Genomic DNA, 22,570 nt, shown 5'->3' with positions numbered 1-22,570 from the left:
TCTTGTAGAGTTTTTGGAATGAGCCGTCAGAATGAATGATGCATTGCCTTCCAGCGTGAGCAAATATTGCTTAACCTTTATTCCAGAGCAATTTATTTGCTAATTGGATGCTGCAGTTCCCTGAAGTCCTGCTGAAAACAGGCTTAAAGTAACCTTGTCCTTTCCTCAAGGAAGGATCTTTCCATGTGGATGTGCAAACCTTTCCAAAAAACTGCAGCGCAGAAAATCCTGCATCTTCGTAAACAGTTTTAAATGTAAACTGCTCAAGGAAGTCTGGTGACTCACATTGCCGGAGTCTGTAGTGCTTGCTGTAAAATGAATCGAAAGTTGCTTTATTGTAAGGGGTCCTTACATTTGCTTTAGTTATCCTTCTCTCAGTATAAGTAGCTTAGCTGCTTTATTCAATAAGATAAACCAATATGCAAAGTAAAGAAGCTTATAACAGTCATAGTACATGTTTCAATAATTCCCTTTCAGTAAATGGAACTGGGCTAATTTATGACTGTAGTTTAGCACACTCTGCACATAAGTATTGTTTTGCTTTATTTAAAAACTTATCAGTGTGAGGTAGAGATTGTTAGGACAAGGTCTAAATTAGGTGCAAGTTGTGTGACCAAATATTATCCATGATTATTCAGTCACTCACAGACACTCTGTACTGATCATTTGCGGATTGATTGTTGCGGAGATCAGTGACAGACCACCGAGGCAACACGCATTTTTCTGTAAATACAGCAGATTGTAGGGTGTAGTTTTAACAGATTGACCATAGACTGTTTTTTGGTAGAACTACAAAAATCACTCAGGAATTAGACTTGTTGTTTAGACCTTAAAGTGATATTACATTTGCCTGGCTAGAGCAGCCCCGATCCTCTTCTTACGTCCCCTGCGGGCACCTCTGGTCCCTTCCTGCTGCCTAGTGCTCCCATAGCAACTAGCTTGCTATGGAGATACCCAAGCAGGTTCACCCTGGAGCCACTGCTCTGCCTGTCCATTCAGACACAGTGTGGCTCAGCCCCCCCTTCCTAATTGGCTCACTGCCTGTGATTTGACAGTAGCGGGAGCCAATGGCTTCCACTGCTGTCTCAGCCAAGAAGGAGGCTCTTGTGCTGGGGAGTGGGCTGCTGCACACAGAATGTTTTTTGTATCTTCATGCATAGAATGCATAATTACTGGAAATGTCACACAAAATACTTGAATTATAATAAAATTGCTTTTCTTTAGTCTATATAACCTACATCGCATGTAATATTTGTAAACAGTTGCTTTTATTTTGGTGTTTAGTTTGAAACAGATAGGAAGATGTCCAGGAAATCCATGGCCACCTTACAAGAAGAGAACCCCATTGCATCCTAGCTACAAAGGTCTTATGAGGCTCCTGCACTGCAAAACTTTACACATTGTGCTCTTCACTCTGCTGTACAAGGTACGTCTAGAGTGTATGTGTGTCTTCATCAATTTCAGCTTTGGGCACTCAAGACAAACACTGCCTAGTAAAAGGTGTAAAGCTAGGTATATACTGAGAGTTTTTTTTTTTTTTGTTCAACCGGTGGGTTAAATGGTAAAAACTCAGATTCAGAATTTCTCCCGCTAAGCTATCGTATTCTGGCAGTGGGCCTCCTCGTCAGAATACAAAGATCAGCACTGCAGCCATTGGCTGCAGTGGCAGATAGAATGCTGGTTTTCCAACAGGATCATTCAACAGAAGCCAGTTGTTAGGCTGGCTTCTGTTGAATGGAGAGGGATGCACACACATTGAAAATTAGCTGGTTCCTGTTGTGCCAAATTTCGATGCATGTATACCCAACTTAAAACTGCTATTCTCCAACCTGGAGGTATGCTAATATTACAGTGGTGCGGGAATGGTGTCCATTCCCAAATATTTCCTGCTAGGGAAGACTGGTGCTCAGGGTGTGCTTTGGATCTTTTTTTGTCTTGTGCTTTCTGGACATGAGTGCATTTTGTTACTTCACATTAATCTGTAGCTTTCTTTAAAACCTGTTTATCTTGGCATAAAGGTGCTTCTTCAGGCACTTCTGTTATAACTGTCTTCCAGTTGTGTTCCTGTGTTGGCACCTTGTCACATGCACCCCTAGAGTAGGGTACAGACATGAGAAGGGCATGTTTCACTGGTGCTATTCTGGCCACGTGCGTTACCACGTGCTATTTCATCATGTACAGCAAGTTAAAACAAAAGGCAAACGTGAAAGTGGGTGAATCTGCCACAAAGACGGTTGACATGATTTGACAAGTTTACGGCAAGGCTGCAATGAGTCGTTTGAGGGCTCTTGAGTGGCACACATGCTTTGAGTGCTTCAACATTGTTACTATTGTCGGTGTGTCCTACGGAACAGTCCATGCAATCCCCATGTGTGATTTGAACATGCACCATGTTGCTGCCAATTTGTCCCCAGGCTGCAATGATCTCACTTCCACACCCACCCTACTCGCCAGATTTGGCTCCTGCCAACTTTGCCTTCCTACGGAAGATGAAGATCCAGTTCAAAGGTCACCTTTTTGACACCATTGCGGAGATCCAGCGCCAATAGCAGTAGGTGCTTGACACCCTTCAAAAAGAAGACTTTTAGGACATATTCCAGAAGTGACAGGAATGCTTGCAGTGCTGTATTGCTGTGCAAGGGGACTATTTTGTGCAAACAAAGAACTTTCGTTTAAACAGAGCTAGTCTCAAAACGTTTTGATACCACCTTGTAGATATGCAGCGCTTTAGCAAACTAAATATCTTCCAGTTAGCATTTAGATCTACTTTAATGAGTTGTCAAGCTGCACTGCCTTTTTATTTTGCTAGTTTTTCATTGCTGCTGAATTATTACAGATGATCATTTTGATATGAATTTACTTTCAGCTCTGCCATTCATCTGCTGTTTTTGCTTTTAATGTTTAGCACTCAATTTGCAATCAAAAGAGCAATATATTTAGTGCTAGGGGTAACATTTATCATAATGTAGGGCCATGGCTCACAAAAGTTTGGTCAGGCTAGGCCCTTGTTTGAGAACGTTTGAATGAGAATACCTGCTCTAAAATATGCATGATCCATTTCCAGGCTGTTCAGTGTACTCCTAACAGACTAGCACATAATCTTATACAAAATATGTTTATTATCTCTGCTATACAATAAAAAAAAAGCAAAAAAAAAACTTAAGAGGTTAATTGTTATTCGGTACAAAAGTATGTGGCCATGATGTAAATAATATATTTATGTAAATGTACTATCTCCCTATTACACATTTGTGGCTGGCAAGACGTGCCTACTAACATCTGTCAGCTATGTAAGTCATCATTTTTTTTTTTTGTCAGCAACCTCTGTCATCAGAGGATCTCACACATGACATTTTTCACACAGACTTGCATGTTAAGGACAAAGCTCTGAATTTTGTGTCCACGATATCTGGGCATCTTAGTGGTGTATGTTCATGTTGCAAAGTGCCTTTTCATTTTAATAAATCATAGTCCACACAGTGAGCAAAAATATTTTTAATTGATTTTCCTTGCACGTGTTTGGGTATTTACAGAATACCCTTAGCTTCACTTTATTCACCAAGCTAAGGGAACATTCACATTACAAAGAGTATGTGCTCCACTCAACTCTAGTTTTTTTAAGGATAAGTTCACATTTTAGGAAATATTTATAGATGCACATAGTTTTGCAGAAAATTGTGCATTTAATATGATTTCCCCAAGAGCCTGCAGAGTATTGCACCCATGATCAGTGGATTGCATGTGCAATGTCAGGCTCCTGCAGAAACCTCCTCCAGCTTTCTTAATTGTACCTCTGTACAGACTCTGTGAGAAAGCTAGAGGAAGTGTCAATGAACTACAAGGGCACTCCCCAGCACTCTTATAGAGAACTGCAAGCTGTCTGCCATGGTGGCAGATGGGACTTGTAGCTTCTTCATTCACAGACTCCTGTGAATGAATGAAGTGAGTGTGTAGGCAGATCCCTGCACAGCTGTGCTAATTTTGAAATATAACAATGAACGCCAGCTGTCACAGGGGAAGGGTGAGCGGGGCACAAGCTGGAACATTTTACACCCTAAATATGAGTGTGATACGTTACAAGGTGAACATAGCCTTAATGCCACAACCTCTGCTCATTGGAAATATGACCACTGGGGGTCTATTGACAGGTGATGAGAACCATCACATTTAAGGACACAGAGCTTTGTGCTCTTGTTTAGGCACCCTTAATGAGAATGCTAAGAAAATTGTGTGAACACCAGGGTTCAGATTTTGGCAAAACTGATAAAAGATCTTTAAACTCTCCATATAATAAATCCCTCGGTTTAACATTTTAACTTTTCTTACAAAATAGAATAAAACTGACACAGCTCTCAGATAAGATACTTAGCTGAAAAAATGTTCATGAAGGGCAGTGTGCTTTGTAATTATGGAACATTCATAGTTTACTCTTATATCAATGATAATTCGAGTGCATCGACCTTGTTTTTTTTTAGGCTTATATTTTTTGGGTTAAAAGGGTGACCCCATTAAAAAATAAATGCATTACATCAAAAATCATGCATTTACCAGTAGGCTACCCTTTTTTTTTTTTTTTTTAAAGCCTCATTGTTTATTTTTGTAATTTCTTTGGTGGACAGTACTTGTAAACAAAATGTCTTTTGAATGTATTGACATAATGACTGTATACCCATTGCTTAGCTGAATGTGATAGATGTCTTATTTTGAACTTGTGCAGTGAATGCCACCTCTGGGTCATGGAGGTAGATATAACCATGTGCAGTCAGAGGTAAAACCAAGTGTTAGCTGGGCCATTGCAACTTTCTGCAGCTGGAAATCTGTATAACCACCAACGTCCTGTGCATTGTGTGAAGAATAGACCAGACATTTTATTCTGCTGTTTATTTTTAGATTTTGATGGATCATCAGAATATGTCAGAACATGTCCTCTGCATGGTTCTATATTTGATAGAGCTGGGGCTAGAGAACTCTCAGGAAGAGCCTGCTGACCAGGTATTCGTTATTTTTTTTAAATTGATTTAATTTGTTTCCTAATGTCTTTTTGCTGTATAATAGCACGGCTTTGTTGTATGTTTTAATGTTTTCTGTCTTGCCACCCCTCTGCACTTATGATTTCTCTTCCTCCCTCCTTTCATCATTTATATCCTCCCTCTGTCTTTAGGCAGATATTACAGGACATCAAGCTATGTTATTTTAGAGGGGAGTCAGAAATGTGACTCTTGTCCTGATCCTGTGATCCACTGATGTAAGTGTCCTGTTTCTGGGGCTTCGCTCTCAAGCAGCTCTCTGTTGATGTTCTATTATATCCGTAATTTCTCGGGAGACATCTATAGTAGAATTTCTTGACACACAATCGACATTATAGCTTGCAGGAGGAAATGCACAACATGGAATGTTTACATTGTGAAAGTGCTACATTGCATTAAAGCTGAACTTCAGACATTTTGCTTTGTATTAGAAAGAGAAGGAAGAGTTACATTTCCTGCTATTAATTTTGCTTTCTCTCTGTGACCCCAGTGAGATTTTCCTTCACTTCCTGTTCCTTATCTCTGGGACAGAAACCCAATGAGCCAAAACAATTGTCAGATGTTCTAATCTATCCCTTTCACATGCAAATACTCACACATGCCTACTAAAAATGTGTGTGTTTGTATCTACCCTGTTTCCATTATTTTTTGTCCTTACTAGAAACAAGAGAGCCTCCATAATGTGGGGCAGGAAGATGGTAACCAATCCAAATAAGGTTCTTACCCCTTCCCCGTTGTGTCCAAAGTATTAAAAAAAAAAAAAAAAATTGACTGGAGTCTCTTTAACACACCACACTGCTCCTCCTATAAAACTTGTTACTGTGGTTCTATTCTAGCAATAGAGAGAAGGAACTTGGATCAGCAAGCATACTTTGCTGAGAAGAGGGGGTCATGTGCAGTTATCAGAAGACATTGCAACTTTCCCTGAATGGGCATAAATATACAGTACTTTAACATTTTCCAAGCTGAATGCTCCTAATATGTGGTGTAGAACTACTAGATCTTGGAGATCTGTGTTTTGTGAAAAACAGCAGAGGCATATATTTCTGAAATCCAGCACTGGTGGTATTACTTCTAGCTACTTTCCAGTGTGGTACCTCTGTCCACTGGCAGTATGACTTTCTCCTACCAGTTATTGAAATGGTAATAAGCCAAAGATGGATAATGACCTTTTTTTCTTTCTCCTTAATTGCGTGTTCTCAGGATACTGCCGGGCCGGATCACTGCCATGACAGCTGGTTTCCAGGCAGCAATTTACTGTGCAATATGCGCCATGTGATAAATTATGTACGGGTGAAAGTACCAGACACTGCTCCAGAGGTACGGAGAGACCCTCCAGCAAGCACTAGCTCAGATGGACACTCTCCCTCGTCTCACGTACGTTTTTGTTTTTATTTTATTGTCTGGATCTGGTGTAGTACATGGTTCAAAGTTATGTTACTAAGTTAGTAACCAGTAGCCATTTTGTTAAATATTATATTATTAAAAATATTGCTAAAAAGGACAGGAAAAGTGAGTGATTGCTGTGTCTTTTATAGAAGAAAACATCCTGTTAAAGTATAACTAAAGACACAACTGTTTTCTGGATAGAGTAGGGAGTGGGTGAATCATGTGGCAGAATTTTCTTGCCATCTGTGACCTGCTGGGGAAAGTTCCCTTCCCTAACCATCTTTCTTTTCTTTTCTGGTCACAGTCATCACAAAAACAAAGAGAATAGACTTCCCTACTTCTACCACTTGCCTACTTTATCCACAAAAAAAGTTTTGGCTTTAGAAACTCTTTAAATGTGCATGATACCTGCTGATCCTTACCAGTCAGCCATGAGCAGGCCCCAGGAGCATGCACATCTAAAAGAATACCGATTAATGTTTTTTCCATATAACACTTTTTGGAACAATTTGAAGGAACTGCCGAATCCTTGATGATCCCAGAACAGTTCTCAAAATACAAGAACGAAAATGAAAGCTTCAAATGTGTTTGATTTGCTAAGATAAAATTAGGGCCCATTCACAGTGTCATGGTCTGGTATGTTACATTAACGTGTTGAATTAAAGCAGTCCATTCATTTAATGCAGTATAGTGTGTTACATTGCAGTGTGCTGTAACTTGCTTTAGCAAGGTGCTTTGGAATGCCATTAAAAATGAATGGCAGTGCATTGCATCAACATACTTTTAGCAGACCCAAACAGTGTAAATGGGCAGTAAAACCAATGTATTTTTGAATGCAGTTAATCTTGCATCTCACTTATGATATGGACTTACTGTATCTCAAAATAGCATTTGATCACATGAAATAAACTGCTTTATTATCCATTTGCCAGAATACCAGAAGACCATCCTCACTCCAGAGAGAGGTAGACGTGTGATAAATGAATACATGTGCTGCTGTGGCTTTGAAGTGCATCTTGAAAAGCTTTATGATGCTGCATGGTGTATTTCTCTAACATCTCAGAATAGAGCTTTTCTCTCAGAAGTGTTTGGTAGTATTGATGGTGTTTAGTGCTACTAACTCAATATGATGAATAATGCCTTCTCCTGGTTTATGAATATTGATGTAATCTGCACTAAAGTCATTATTTTTCCTCAGAACATAAAAATCTTTTCACTGCATATGCATTAGATTCTGGGATCTTATGACATGCTTTATTTCATTTGAGCATCATGGTCAGACTTTATAGATATCCAGCACTCCTAAATATTATAGCCGCATAAGCTAATGGTGTCAATGTAACTTAAAGTGGTTTTCAACACAAAAATAAACATACTAAAGTGATTCTAAAGGCTTATTCTTTTAAATAAAAAATAACAAACATGCCTATACTTGCCTGCTGTGCGCAGTGCTTTTGCACAGAGCAGTCCAGATCCTCCTCTTCTCGGGCTCCTCCTCGCAGGCTCTCCTGGCCTCTCCCTCCTGTCAGGTACCCCTACAGCAAGCAGCTTGCTATGGGGGAACCTGCTGCTCCATGTGTCCATTCACACACGGTGCGACTCTGCTCCCTCTCTTTTTATTGGCTCACTGGCTGTGATTGACAGCAGTGGGAGTCAATTGCTCCTGCTTCTGTCTCAGCCAATGAGAAGAGGGAGTCCCGGGATAGCCAAGACTCCAGTGCACATCGCTGGATTGAGAGGGGGCTTAGGTAAGTATTTGGGGGGGGATGCGGCACACAGAAGGTTTTTTTTTTTTTTTACCTTCATGCATAGAAAGCATGAAGGTAAAAAACTTTGAGCCTTTAGAACCACTTTAAATTGCAGTTTACTGATTCTGATGTGATGGCTGCATTCTTTTTTTTTTTTTTTTTTTCTTTCCTTTATTTTCACCTGGTGATCCTGCCAGTAAATCTGTTGTATTTCAACAGAACAAGCTGTCCTGCAGATGTAGCAGTTAGGGGGTTGAGACAAACCATTTACCACTGACCAGGGGTGCTTACAATGGTCAACTTTTGTTTATTTAAAACCTTTATCCTTAAAGGAAGAAAAAAACTGTTTGCTGTAACTGCTTATGAAGTGCTAGCTGGAGTTCAGTTTCAGTGTATCTAAATCTGCTAGTACATCTAACACTGTCCCCCCTGACTGCCCAAATGTGGCTCTGTTGCTTTTTCTCTGAGTGTAGGAGATGTGTTAATGGTCAGACTATAGGGTGAAAATGGGGAAATTCCTAAAGGAAAACAAATGCAGACACCACATCTACTGTATTGATTGGTAAGCTGCAATATATTACATTTTTAATTTTGCATTTTAAAACTGCTTTAATATCATGATGACTCTGATATCACTTTGACACACCTATGCAGCACACTTTGCCTATTCTTTAAGGCCTCATGCACACAGGGCGTTTTTGCAGCCACTTTTTAGGGGCATCAGTTTTTTTTTTCTTTCTTTTACTGCTTCCAAACAGTCCTTCATGTTAGCCTGTGTGTCCATGCACACATAAACTTTTAGTAACCGTAGCGTTTACCAGCAGGGAAAAAAACCCCAGGGTCAGTGCGTCCAGGAGCAGCAGTGTATTGGCAGAAAAACCGCTTGACGCCGCTAAACACGCCTAAACGCTAGGCATGTTTAACGCTTGAGCATTAATTCATTTGAATGGACAGAATAAATTATAATTCTGGCCAATGAAATGAATTAACATGCCTAAACACTTGTAAAAGCGTTAGATAGTTTTACAAGTGTAAGGCGGTTTTTTGCAAAAGAAAAAAAAAACCAAAACACTGCTGCAAGGAGGACAGCTTCTAGGAGAAATTTGTTTTTTTTTTTAACATCCTATGTGCATGAGGCGTAAAGGAAACCAGTCATGAGTGTAGCTTGCAGGCTGCCATTGCTTTTTCTACTTCTCTGAAAATGGCAGTTGCTTGCCCCTGCTTTCTGGCATCAAAATGTTTGGGTGACTGACCCAAGTGTGCAGATAAGGAGGTCTTGCTTAACCGCTTACTTTTCTGTTGTTCATTTTGGTTCTGGGTCATTTGACACAAACTGCATTAAATACCTGTCAGCAAAAAAGAGTTTTAAAGAGGTTGTAAAGGATAAATGTTCTAACTAAAGTAACAAACATTATATTTACCTGCTCTTTGCAATGGTATTGCCCCCAAACCAGTGGCTTCCTCTGCTGCCTCTCTGTCATGTCAGAGAGAGGAGACGGCTGCTACAGATGGGCATCAACAATGGATCGAGTGAGGACTTGGGTATACAGAAATATTTAGGGGCTGAAGGGGTGATACTGCTACTGGGACATTTTTTTTTACTTTAATGCAGGGAATACATTAAGGTAAACAAATGTGATGACTTTAGAACTAATTTAATTTTAGATACACTTTTAAGCTTTTAAATATCTACAAACAATTACTTCTGCCATGTTATTACTTACAGCTGTCAAACAGATATGGCTCATTCGCCATGTTCTTTGTACACTAGTGTAATAACCAAACCTCCATACTTGACATCTGACAGGTGCCTAAGCCACCTGTAATCCTGGAAGGTACAATTCATTTATAGAAAATAGGCTTCAGGAGAATGGAACCCAGCTTCAGAAATTATTCTGCTTGAGCATTTCAGAACTCACTGAGAGCTCTATGGACTTTATTTTAGGCAAAGTAAATTAATTTGGATGAATGGCATTGTACGGGACTGCATCTGTATTGGCTATAAATCATCCAGCACTTGCTGTGTGCGTGGCTTTCTATGTAAATGAAGTGTAATCATTAATGCCACATTTGTTCAATTCTGCATCACTTAAGCATAATTGCCAATCTTTATGCAATATATATACTAGAGTTATTGATGACCTTTTCTGCCCTTGTAGCAGTGCTCTGAAATGGTGATCGAGAAGTTGTTTGTACTAAGAATTCAGTAAAGGGTTTTGGGATTGATTTACTAAAACTGGAGAGTCCAAAATCTGCAGCTCTGCATAGAAACCAATCGGCTTTCATGTTTTTTTTGTCAAAGCTTAATTGAACAAGCTGAAGTCAGAAGCTGATTGGCTACCATGCACACCTGCACTAGATTTTGCACTCTCCAATTTTAGTAAATCAACCCCACTGTTTCCATTTTGGCCTATAAATACATCCAAACTTATTTGTATAGGACTCACTGTAAAGGAAATTGGTTGTCAAAGGAAAACCGAGTAATGAGATAATTTTGCTGGAACCTGAGGCCTTCAATCTACAGGTGTTTGGATTACACGGGTTACATGTGTTGTGCATTGCATTTTGATGAGCACAGTACAGAATGAAATAAGTACTTTTCACAGCACACTGTATGAAAGTTGACAGCAACATGTAGCATGCCCTGTTTTTCATTCTTTAGTTCATAGTATTCTGTTTAGAGTTATAGGGAGATGTTACTCTAAATCTTGCTCCCAGCAAACAGTCGCTTTACACGGGTTACATGTGTTTTGAAAGCTTATTCCTTCGTTTTCTGACCAGTTCTGTTTTGTGATGAGCTATTTCAGCTGATATTACTGAAGGCAGAGTTGACAGCCAGTTCCAAAGTTACTGGACTGTTAGTAAAATGCTTACTATATAATTGCTTTATTAAATGGATTGACCCTTAAGCTGGTTAGTGTACAAATTAGTTAACTTTCTGCACACTTTATACATTTTTAGAGCTTTATATTAAAAAATGTTGCTTGTTTAACATTGCATAGATGAGAAGCCCTGGGTACATACATATTGAAATCATTTGCTATTAAAAACAGATTGTGAGTTACATAAATCAACTCCTAAAATCACTTCAAATAACATGGTTACCATGCTTCCCATTTTAAAATTTAGCCTTGGAGAAGGAGAGTAGTGCAGAAAACTCAATTAGTAACATGTAATGTAGTCCCATGACATTGAGAGGAGATGTGCTCTCCAAAATACTCAGTAGGCAAAATACAGGGAAGAACTTTATTCAGTTCTGTGAGCAAAGCAAGTGATAGTGAGGCCCTGATGTCACTGTAGGGTCCTGCCTAAAGTGTACACTCTGTCTAGTGGCAAAATGGCTGTTTTCATATTGTGATGCGACAATGCACCGTTCTAAGACCTTAAAGTTTAGATAAAATCTTCCTAATAGCCAACTATTATGAAAAAAGTCTGCAAATCATAAATATATTACCATTAATACCAGAACATTGTGATATATACTGTGTGTGCAATAATTAGACATATCTATTAGTGCTGTAATAAAGTTTATATATATATATATATATATATATATATAGATAGAGAGAGAGAGAGAGAGATTTTGGTGCTGAAACCAGTTTATATAGTCCAATCAACCTTCATGTGAAACAGTTTAGTGCAGACTGTCACTCTATTGCCAATAGATAGTGCTCCACTCCATATAGAGTGTACCTTGCTCGTACGGGCCTTTCCACACTTCCCCTTGTTAAAACGCACTCACCAGAGTATGTGACCCCCTTAAATTAACGTCTCAATGCTCTTTTGTTATTTCAACTCCAGATGATGATATTTTCTTCTCTCTCTCCTCCTCCGATTATAAAGCTCCTTCAGACCAGCTCTGCCCCCATAGAACAAGCATTATATACACCCACAGTGTAATACCACTTTATCAGCCAGAAACAACAATTTTTCACTTACATTCACTAGATACAGCATAGATCACCTTTTTCATATACATAGAGCACCTTCAGCACTACCCCGAGATGGCTGTGCACTCCAAACAGCGGAAGTGGATGTGAAGCCCCATTCAACGCATTTTGTCTTTGCTGGGCACAGTTAGGCAAAATCTGATGACATCCAGTGAAGGTGAAACGCGTTGGAATAGGCTTCACGTCTGCGCTGTCACTTCTGCTGTTTGGAGTGCACAGCCTTCTTGGGGAAGTGCTGAAGGTTCTCTGTATATGAGAAAGGCGATATATGCTGTATCTATTAAATGTAAGTGCAAAGTTAAGGCGCTACACCCCTTTCTTTTCTCAATTTATACTACTATTGTGCTTTGGGGACCATAGTTTTGTGTTCGGTGCAGGGGCGAGCTGACCATTCAAGCTCTCTGGCACTGCCCGAGGGCCCAAGGTCAGTAGGGGGCCCCATGAAATGCCCCTGGTACCTTTTTTTATAGGCTTTTGTGGGTGTGCCTTGAGTGTGGGCAAGGACACAGGGGCCCCATGATCCCCTATTGCCCAGGGGCCCCATGAGTTGTCAGTCCGCCCCTGGTTCGGTGACCGTTTTTTTTCTAAAAAAAAAAAAATTCTTTCTATAAGGTCAGGAAACCAAATATTTATCAGATATCAAGAATGCTGGCTACCTAGCAGTTATGTAAAAGGTAATGCATGTTGATTAGCGGCAATGATTTCTACAGATGGGGGAAAACAGCTGTGACATCTACTTAATATTTTCATGTGTACAAGGTAATGTAGAGTGATACCATGAATAATGCCTGACTACTGACTTTCAAATCCTAACATATAGTATTTGCTAGACTAAGTAGTCATTTTTTTATTTCTAGTATATTTTTTTTTCGTTGTATTAAAGTAGACCCTTTCCACCACCTCCTCAATAACCGATAACACCCATGCAATCTTAGTTTGAAAACTAATAGTTACAGTTCCTTACCCCTTTCTTTGTTATTGTTTTAGTGCCAGTGTTCTGCTCCCCACCCCTTTTCCCCAGATTGAAAACCCACGCTGCTGTTTTAAAAAGAACATCATTGACTGCTTCATTGTCTTTATTCTGTGCCTGTCAACTAATGGCATCTGTGCTTAATCTTACATATGCACTCTGTGTTATCTTGACACATCTTGTTTGTTGAAAAATAAAAGAAATTCTATATCCCAGAGATCCTATGATTTACAAATGAGATCTCCCTGGAAGGTACTGGTCATGTAGCCTTCCCAGGGGGACTTAAAGATATTGTTGGATTGGCATGCACCTGGGTTTTCTAAGTCTTCAGGAAAAAAGGTCAACTTTTAAAATACCTTAAGGATCATATAGATTGGTGTTGTTTTGCTGTGTTGCAAATGCACATCAAAAACAGATCAGCAGATTCCCCTTTACTTCTATGGTTTAGTGTGGTTACCAGTTTTGATGTTTGATCAGTTTTGTGTTGCATTCCTGTGGATGTAGCAGTTCCAGAAGAGATATATTTGAATTGCAAGTAAAGCAGATAGAATGAAGCCTTTTAAATGCATGCGTTTGAGCAACGTGTTGTTCAAATGCAAAAGCTAGTGTTTGACATCAATGCCCACCTAAACAAGCCCTTACTCTTTTCTCTCCTTCAGAATTCAGGAACGGCTCAAGTTTTCAGCTTGGTTGCTGAACGGCGGAAAAAGTTTCAGGAAATAATAAATCGCAGCAACAATGAGGCCAATCAAGTTGTTCGCCCAAAGTCATCTGCACTAAAATGGACAGCACCTGGTTCCACGCCTCAGTTAACTACAGTGATTTTAGAGGTGAAAGAAAGTGTTTTGTCTCTGCTTATTAAGCTTCACCAGAAACTGTCTGGTAAGACGGACTCTTACTGCCCTCCCTGGGTTATGGATTCAGAATGCCTTGCTCAGGCAGATCTTTCCAAGTATGTACATGGAGATGGGGTGACTGCTGTAGAACGAATTTTATTGAAAGCAGCAATTCAGAGCCATTTAAACAAACTCAGCATTGATGAGATTTGCCGGAAGGCTGCACCCCCTGTTCCACCCAAGAAGTCTAGCCCTACTGAAAAAAAAACCTTGGACAAAGAAGAAAGGTAAGCAGTCTGTTATTGTTGCCATAATTGGTAATTTGCAGTCAAACAGCATGTTTAAAGCTTTTTATATGCATTTTAATCATTAAGATAGAAATGTCTATGGCTAGGACTCAAAAATGTGTGTATGTCAAATACTTGAACAATAACATTAAGAGCATCTGTGTACAAGGTAAATCCGTTTTCTTCCTGTATGCTTGATAGGGACCAAACTGATGTTCCTTTGATCAGTGCCACAAAAAAACTCATTTTACTTTATATGTAAACACTAAAATTTCATATAAGCTTTTACATGTTTATATAATTTCATTAATCATTCCTAATATTTTAAATTTGCAGCTTACATTAAAAGTTCTGGTGACTCTGCTATTCAGGTCCTGGTTCGGCTGCTTCCTTTTTTTAGGATGACTGACAATGCTTTGTCCCTGTCTCCTAACTGTATTCCTTCATTGCTACTATGGCACACATGTTCTCATAGAGTCTAAATGTGCCATTGTCAACATCAGGAAATGCAACCTAAAAAAATGCCATGCAGCCATCACTGCAGTGCATTTAGACAAGAGGCGGGCTGCAGAAGGTCAGCATCAATTGATGATAAAAAAACGTGAAACATATTTTGTATTTATATTTTTATTTAAAAATGTCAGTTGTTTGGGAAAGTGTTTTAACCCCTTCCCAACCACCTATAGCAGATATAATGCTACTGGGCGGTACGGGTGTGCAAAATCACACACACACACGCACACATATATATATATATATATATATATATATATATATATATATGTATATATATATATATGTATATATATATATGTATATATATATATATGTATATATATATATATGTATATATATATATATGTATATATATATATATGTATATATATATATATGTATATATATATATATGTATATATATATATATGTATGTATATATATATATATATATATATATATATATATATATATATATATATATATATATATATATATATATATATATATATATATATATATATATATATATATATATATATATATATATATATATATATATATATATATATATATATATATATATATATATATATATATATATATATATATATATATATATATATATATATATATATATATATATATATATATATATATATATATATATATATATATATATATATATATATATATATATATATATATATATATATATAATATATATATATATATATATATATATATATATATATATATATATATATATATATATATATATATATATATATATATATATATATATATATATATATATATATATATATATATATATATATATATATATATATATATATATATATATATATTAATATTATGTATATATGTATATATGTATGTATGTATATATGTATATATGTATGTATATATATATGTATATATGTATGTATATATATGTATGTATGTATATATATATGTATATATGTATGTATATATATGTATGTATGTATATATATATATGTATGTATATATATGTATGTATGTATATATATGTATATATGTATATATATGTATATATGTATGTATATATATGTATGTATGTATATATATGTATGTATGTATATATATGTATATATGTATGTATATATATATATATGTATATATGTATGTATATATATATATGTATGTATATATATATATATATGTATGTATATATATATATATGTATGTATATATATATATATGTGTGTATGTATATATATATATGTGTGTATGTATATATATGTATATATATAATATGTGATCTTACATTGCAACGTAGGGGGGCACGCGTGAGTCCTGGCCGTGATTACTCGCTGGTGCCCGGTGATTGCTGAGCATCTCCAACGGGGAGGAGAACTGTTTGTAAACAAAACAGTTCTCCTTCCTGTCAGCTCGTGCACAGTGCTTTGGATGGTTGTGCACAGCCATGCAAAACAGTGTGATTACCGTGAAACACAAACACACAGCCCCATAGTAAAACACCCAGCACACAGTTAACCCTTTGATTGCGCCTCATGTTGCCCTTTCCTGCCCAGTGCCATTAGTACATTGTCAGTGCTTTTTTTTTTTTTCTCTTTCTTCTTTTAACACTGATCACTGTATTGGTGTCACTGGGGATGTCAGTGTCAGAATGCCCGCCGCAGTCACGCTATAAGTCGCTGATCGCCTCCATTACTAGTAAAATAATTTTTAAAAATTCAAATATCTATACCACCATTTGTAAATGCTATAGCTTTTACGTAAACCAATTAATTTACACGTATTGGGATTTTTTTTTTCCAGCAAAGACATGTAGCAGAATACATTTTGGCCTAAATTTATGACAATATAATAGCAAAAAGTCAAAAATATTAAATCCTCAGGAGGGCAAGTGGTTAAAGTGGTTGTAAACCACCTAGTGAAGTGACTGGCCTCAGATGATACACAGAGATGAAACCGGTACCCCTACATAAGTTGTACCTGTTATTTGCACTCTTCTCTTCATCCGTTCAAAGTTCTGAATTTATAAAGCTTCTCTGAGGATTCAGAAAACAGGCAGAGTGCTGAAGTTACTCTTTGCAGAGCTCAGTGAGGTGAGCTGATTGAAGGGAAGGACACACCCCTCTTCATACAGGGACAACTTGCCAGAAGTGACTCCTGATTGCAGTGGAACGAAGCAGTAGACAGAATTGACACTTGGTGCTTCTAATTGAGCTGAGTATGCACTATAGAGTGATATGCTTTGTTCATATTTCATTTCTGAGGTTTACAACCACTTTAACAAACTAAATGTCATTCATTTAAGTTTTACATCTCCTTATCTCTTTGCAAAAAAAAAAAAGAAAAATCTTCATAGTGAGGTAAATGCTCATAAACCGCCATCACTCTTTTCTCAGACGCTCTAGGTTGTACACAGGACCTCACTATCCTTGTGTACAATGAACAGTTATTTGCCCTGCGTTGAACCTGATGACATCAATGTGCAATCCCCAGTCGGAATGCAAAGGAGAAGAGACTTCTGGTGTCTGGTTGCAGTGTTGGAAGCCTGTTGGAGTGAGGCATAACTTAAGAAAGGTTCACCTTTCGTAACTTGTTACACCCATATTCCGGGTGTAACATGTTACAATCTGACCACCCCCTGCATCCCCCCTGTGACAGCTAGTGGGGGATCTTCTCCTCCCTGCTAGCTGTCACAATTTTACAAAAATGTGGCTGTGCAGGGCTCCACCCGCCCTGCCACATCATTCACAGCATTCTGTGAATGGGAAAGCTAGAAGTCCTGGCAACCTTTGCGGCTGTCGGCTTGTAGTTTTCATTGAACTACCATGGTGCTGTGTAGCACCATAGTAGTTAATTGAGCCTTCCTGTCAGTAGTATCTGCTTCCTCATACGGGGGAGACCTACATGGGACCAGCGTTCTGCTGATCGCTGGTGCAATGCTTTAGAGGCACCACAAACAAAAAATAACAAATGCACATTTTGTTTTACCTGCAAAAAAGTGCATTTGTTATTTTCTGTTAAAAGGTGAATTTTTTCTTAAGTATTAAAGCTTTTCCCTCTACACCTAGACTTAAAAAGAATTTCACCTTTGCGGTGAGGGGAGACCCCACTGCAAGAGCAATTTTATTATGCTCTCTGGAGTAAGTTTTTTACAGCTAATTTGAAAAAAAAAATTGTGTGTGTCAGGTCTTGAAGCTTCTAGTAAGTCAGTAGCCAAATACAATTATCCAAGAAAACAGGACACTCACAGCATATCACTCCTCTTTATTTGGTCATAAATTCTGAAGACTAAAAACAAAACAGATTCAGCCAGTGAACATTTCTCATGCAAAGTGCACACTTTTTCAGGACTGAGGATAGATCTGAGAAAGCGAGTGCTGTGCACAGAAAACATTTCTCGGCTGGATGTATTTTACTTAATTTTTTTTTTTTTTTTAAACATTTGGAATATGACTAAATAGAGAAGAGTGATATGCCCTGAGTACCCTGGACTTTGTTTTGTTGGATTGCAAAATGTAAAAAATACAGTTTAGATATTAATCCCTTCCCGCTCACCTTGGAGTCATTAGAAATAGTTCAGAATGCTCAGTGAGGCGAGAGAGATTGTCAGTTATGTGACCATTATGGTCAGTGGTCACATGATCAGAAGCCGGTCACTGTAGCCTGGAACTGAGAGCTGTCTGCTACCGCTTTTGGTTTTTGTGCTGAGGTTCTGCAGTGAGGGCACTCTCAGCAAATAAACAGCGGCTGCCCAGAAACACTTGTGCGTCATGTCATGTGGGCATTAAATCCCACCCTTTTGCTGCCGCACATGTGTTCAGCAGTCAAAAAGGGGGTAAAAAACATGAGGTTTACAAGCTTTCAAATGTGGCTTTATAGTGGTGCAGACAGCATTTTTCTTAATGTGTATGTCAGGAAAAAAAAGTCAATGCAGCACATGTCTCCATGTTTTTGTCTCTTTAATCATTTTGAATCCTGGGGCAAATTTAAAATTTTTCACACACATGTGAAAACCTGCTAGATAATTACCTAAAACCGTTAAATAATTATATATATATATTCTGAAGCAGAAGCCCTGTAGAATAAAATGGTGGTTGTTGCAATCTATTATGTCACAATATTTCCCAACTGTTTATCCATTTTCAGTAGAAAATACACTAAAGTTACTTTTCACACAAACACAATATAATATCCAATTTTTATTAAAATATAAAGGATGGAGTTTCCTTGAGTTAATGGATATCAAACATGTCAAAGCTTAAAATTACATGCATACTACAGTACCAAAAAATGTCCTTAAGCGATGTTTTAACAGTGACTGATGACCCTAGAATTATTGTGGCGTTCTTGGACTCTACAGCTGCCTGGATCATTATTACTGAAAAGCTTGTTGCAGGCTCTAAAGAAATTATTACCAGGCCTTTTAACCACTTGAAGTGTCTACCATTTATATACAGTGAATGGATGGCTAGTGATTAAATACCTTACAAGTACTGAAAAATACATGTTGGTCTAGCACAAATGTATTCTTCTTCTAAAGCCAGCCATGGGTGGGGGAGGAGAACTTCCGCTTGGATTGCTGAGGAAGTGGTTGCTAGTACCTGTCAAAACTGGCTACCCGCGTCCCCCCAAAGAAAATACAATCCAAATGCAGCAGAGGAGGTGGAGGGGGTAGGAGAAGGAGGAAGAGTGGAACTTCCTCTTTTGGGTCAAGGTCCGCTTTAAAAAGGCAGAAAGGGAGCACATAAAATAAATTTGTCAGGGTTTACATGCACTTTAATTCTCGTGCTGTATATTCCCATAAGGCCATGTTTAACAGCTATTTAACCTTCTGGGTGAAACTCCTGCCTCTTGTAATGTGCTGTCCAATCTGTGTTATGTGGTGAACAGGCTACAGTAGACTAAGAGAGGGTTCTGCTGGAACTTTAGACCACATTGTTGTGTTTAATAGTTTTATATTTAGAACTGTTAAGCACATTTTATGTGCATTAGCTTGCAGGATGGCGATGGTGAATGCCATTTCTCGGACTTTCCATTCAAAATGTTTGGAGGCGCCAGTACACGGAGAAGGAGATTTTCAAAGACATTAAACACTGCATACTTGTAATAGTCAAATTTCAGAAGGACAAATAAAATCGCTGGAAATGTGAATCTTGTATTAATGGGCTATTGCAGCTTGATTCTAGTAACCCCTGCAGTTTGGTCTTAGTTCTGTGGTTTGGCAGGCCATGTGACATGTTCACAAATAGCTATGGCTATTGACATCTCTGTATGAAAATGAATTCAAATTGCCATGGTCATGCAGCTCACACTGTGCTGCCTTCATTTCTTTTCTTGGATTTCAAGATAGGTTTTCTGGTTAATGAAGATCGAACAGCCTATAAGAGCTCAATGATGACCCATTTGTGGCTGCTTCAACCTGATGACAAAGACAAAAGGTGGCATTACCCACATGATGCGCTGTCACCATAGAAACTGAGATAGAGCACTCGAGGAAAAGGCTGGGAAGCTTGCAATGTTTCAGCCTCAGTGTCTCGTCCCCGTGAGCCATCACGGAAAATTACTGAGCTGCACTGAATCTGTCACAGTTTGTTTATGTCCTCTTATTAAGGATCTCTATTTACAGTCAGGCCTGCTTAAGTTGAAGCATATCGGAGAGTGGGGAAAATGCATGCATAGGAGTTCTATGCCACACAGGATCTACACAAGATACAATTGCTGCACATTTTTCATTTACATTCTGAACAGTCGAAGCTGCAGGGCTGGGGGAGGGATGGTGATCTTTTAGAGTCTTCAGAAATAATTATTATGTTGGCTGCACAATGAACCTTTTCTAGAGAAGATATTGGCTCGCAAGCAGTAAAACTCAAGATTGCCCCGGGCATACTTTGACGACAAAATAGGTAGGGGGGGGTTCTTACGTAAATGCAAATACAAGGGGGACTGTGCAATTTGTTTTTCATTGGCATTGTTATTTTGTAGCTCTTTGACATTATTTTTTTACCTGCTGAAAAACAATTGTCAAGTTAGGACAAAGATAAACCATAAAACCTATATGTGATAATTGTGCGCACAGATATGGACAATGACAACCATAATTTGGATCATACTCTGCAAATGTCATTCTCACTCCAAATCAGTCCCCCTCCCTTTTTTTTTTTCCTGAATGGCATGTTGTGTGTGTGTGTGTATGCTGGGGTCACAAGGGCATCGTGCACAGCTGGATACACTTCATGGTTGTAAACCCAATTAGCTGGTTCTTTGATGTCTGTCAGACCCTTGCCTTGGCCTAGTCGTAAAGCTACAAATCCGTCAGTCACTGGACATGAAAGCATTCCAGAGTGGCAGTAAAATGTACATCCCACTTGAAACCACTTTTTCATACAATTTCATAAATCCCAGCAGGAACAAGGTACAATAAAACAAAGCATATATTCAGATAGGTCAGTTTAATGCGAGTCACCTGATTCCCTACACCCCTAGATAACGTCTACCAGGGAGTAGAAAGCAATATCTTGTTATCCGTCACAGCCGGATATGTCATATTTGGTGTCTGGACGTTCAGAATATCATTCTGCATATTAACCTGCCAGTGGCTAGGCTGCTGCATGCACCTATGGAAGGTTATTGACAATGGTATAAACTTGGGAGGGATTTGGGCCACAGCCTGGGTCTCCGCCTAACCCCCCCTCCCCAAATAAGGCGATTGGCCCTTGGCTTCGGTAGACACCCCCTGCTGGGACACTAGAAAAGCTGTCATGCCTGGAGAGAGAGGTTGAAGAGATTCTCCCTTTTAACATCAGGAACCAACTTTGGGAGAAAAGGTACCCTTTTGTTCAGGACACTTGAACTTTGCTTAACCATTAGCCGCCCGGCCAATGGCCGTTTGGCGGCTTCAGATGTGCCTCTTCATTCCGGGTGCACGCCATTTGGCGTGCTCCCGCACATGCGCCGTTTGCGGTAATGCAGAGCGGCGCAGCAGCGGGATCTGTCATGGGCCGTGCACCTCGGACACGGCCGATGACAGATCCGAGTACCGGCTCCCGTTGCTGGTACCATGTGACCTGCTGTGACCAATCACAGCAGGTCACATGACAGTTGTATACAATGGATGGCTTCATTCATGATGCCATCCATTGTATACTAGTGCCTAGCTGTGAATGGTCACAGCTAATCACATGCACATGTCATGTGATTAGCTGTGACCAAATCACAGCTAAGCACAAAAAAAAAAAAAGCTGAATGAATCGATTTCATTCAGGTAAATGCTTGCTTATAGCAAAGTAATTCTTTGCTATAAGCAAATTGTGTAAAAAAAAAATAAAATAATACTGATCACTTCCCCAAAGTATTACAGTGTTACTATGGTAACATTGTACTACTTTGGTCATAGTAAAATGTGAAAAAAAAATCTTAAAAAAATAAAAAAAAATGTAATAAAAAATTAAATATAATAAAAAAAAAAAAAATATATATATTTTTTTCATGCTGTCACCATTTAGTGTCCCTGTTAACCGCCATGCCAGTTATATGATGACGCTGTACTGCACTGGTGACAGTATGTAAAAAAAAAAAATAGTGAAAATAATTTTTTTAATTTTTTAATTTTCCGAAAAATTATGACATAAAAATACAACTTCAAAAAACTCACCATGCCTCTTATGAAGTACGTCGGACTGTCTACTCTGCAAAAAGGGGTCATTTGTGGGATATCTGTACTGTTCTGACATTCTTGGACCTCAAGAAATTAGATTGGCCGTCAGTACTTCAGGATTGATCAATATTCAGATCTATACCATAGTTTGTGAACTCTATAACTTTCCTACAAACTAAAAAATACATCCTAA

The 22,570-nt window shown here is 38.3% G+C and overlaps 1 protein-coding gene across 4 annotated transcripts in view; it reads left to right on the top strand.

Moving 5' to 3' along the window:
• The window catches only part of LOC149451646 (E3 ubiquitin-protein ligase UBR3-like), a 207,428-nt gene that overhangs the window by 50,736 nt on the left and 134,122 nt on the right, over positions 1–22,570 (top strand). For 3 of the 4 annotated variants that reach the window (XM_089690539.1, XM_089690540.1, XM_089690538.1), the window contains exons 14-18: positions 1,285–1,426; positions 4,891–4,992; positions 6,231–6,404; positions 7,349–7,381; positions 13,744–14,207. In XM_089690539.1, the coding sequence (XP_089546665.1) occupies positions 1,285–1,426; positions 4,891–4,992; positions 6,231–6,404; positions 7,349–7,381; positions 13,744–14,207 (915 nt within the window). The remainder of the gene's footprint in view (positions 1–1,284; positions 1,427–4,890; positions 4,993–6,230; positions 6,405–7,348; positions 7,382–13,743; positions 14,208–22,570) is intronic. The other variant, XM_089690541.1, reaches the window with a different exon arrangement.

Source organism: Staurois parvus, unplaced genomic scaffold, assembly GCF_062004578.1.
Source record: "Staurois parvus isolate SC_StPar_1 unplaced genomic scaffold, SC_StPar_1.0 ptg000530l, whole genome shotgun sequence".
In the NCBI taxonomy this organism is placed as follows: domain Eukaryota; kingdom Metazoa; phylum Chordata; class Amphibia; order Anura; family Ranidae; genus Staurois; species Staurois parvus.
This window is presented reverse-complemented; position numbering and strand designations above follow the sequence as displayed.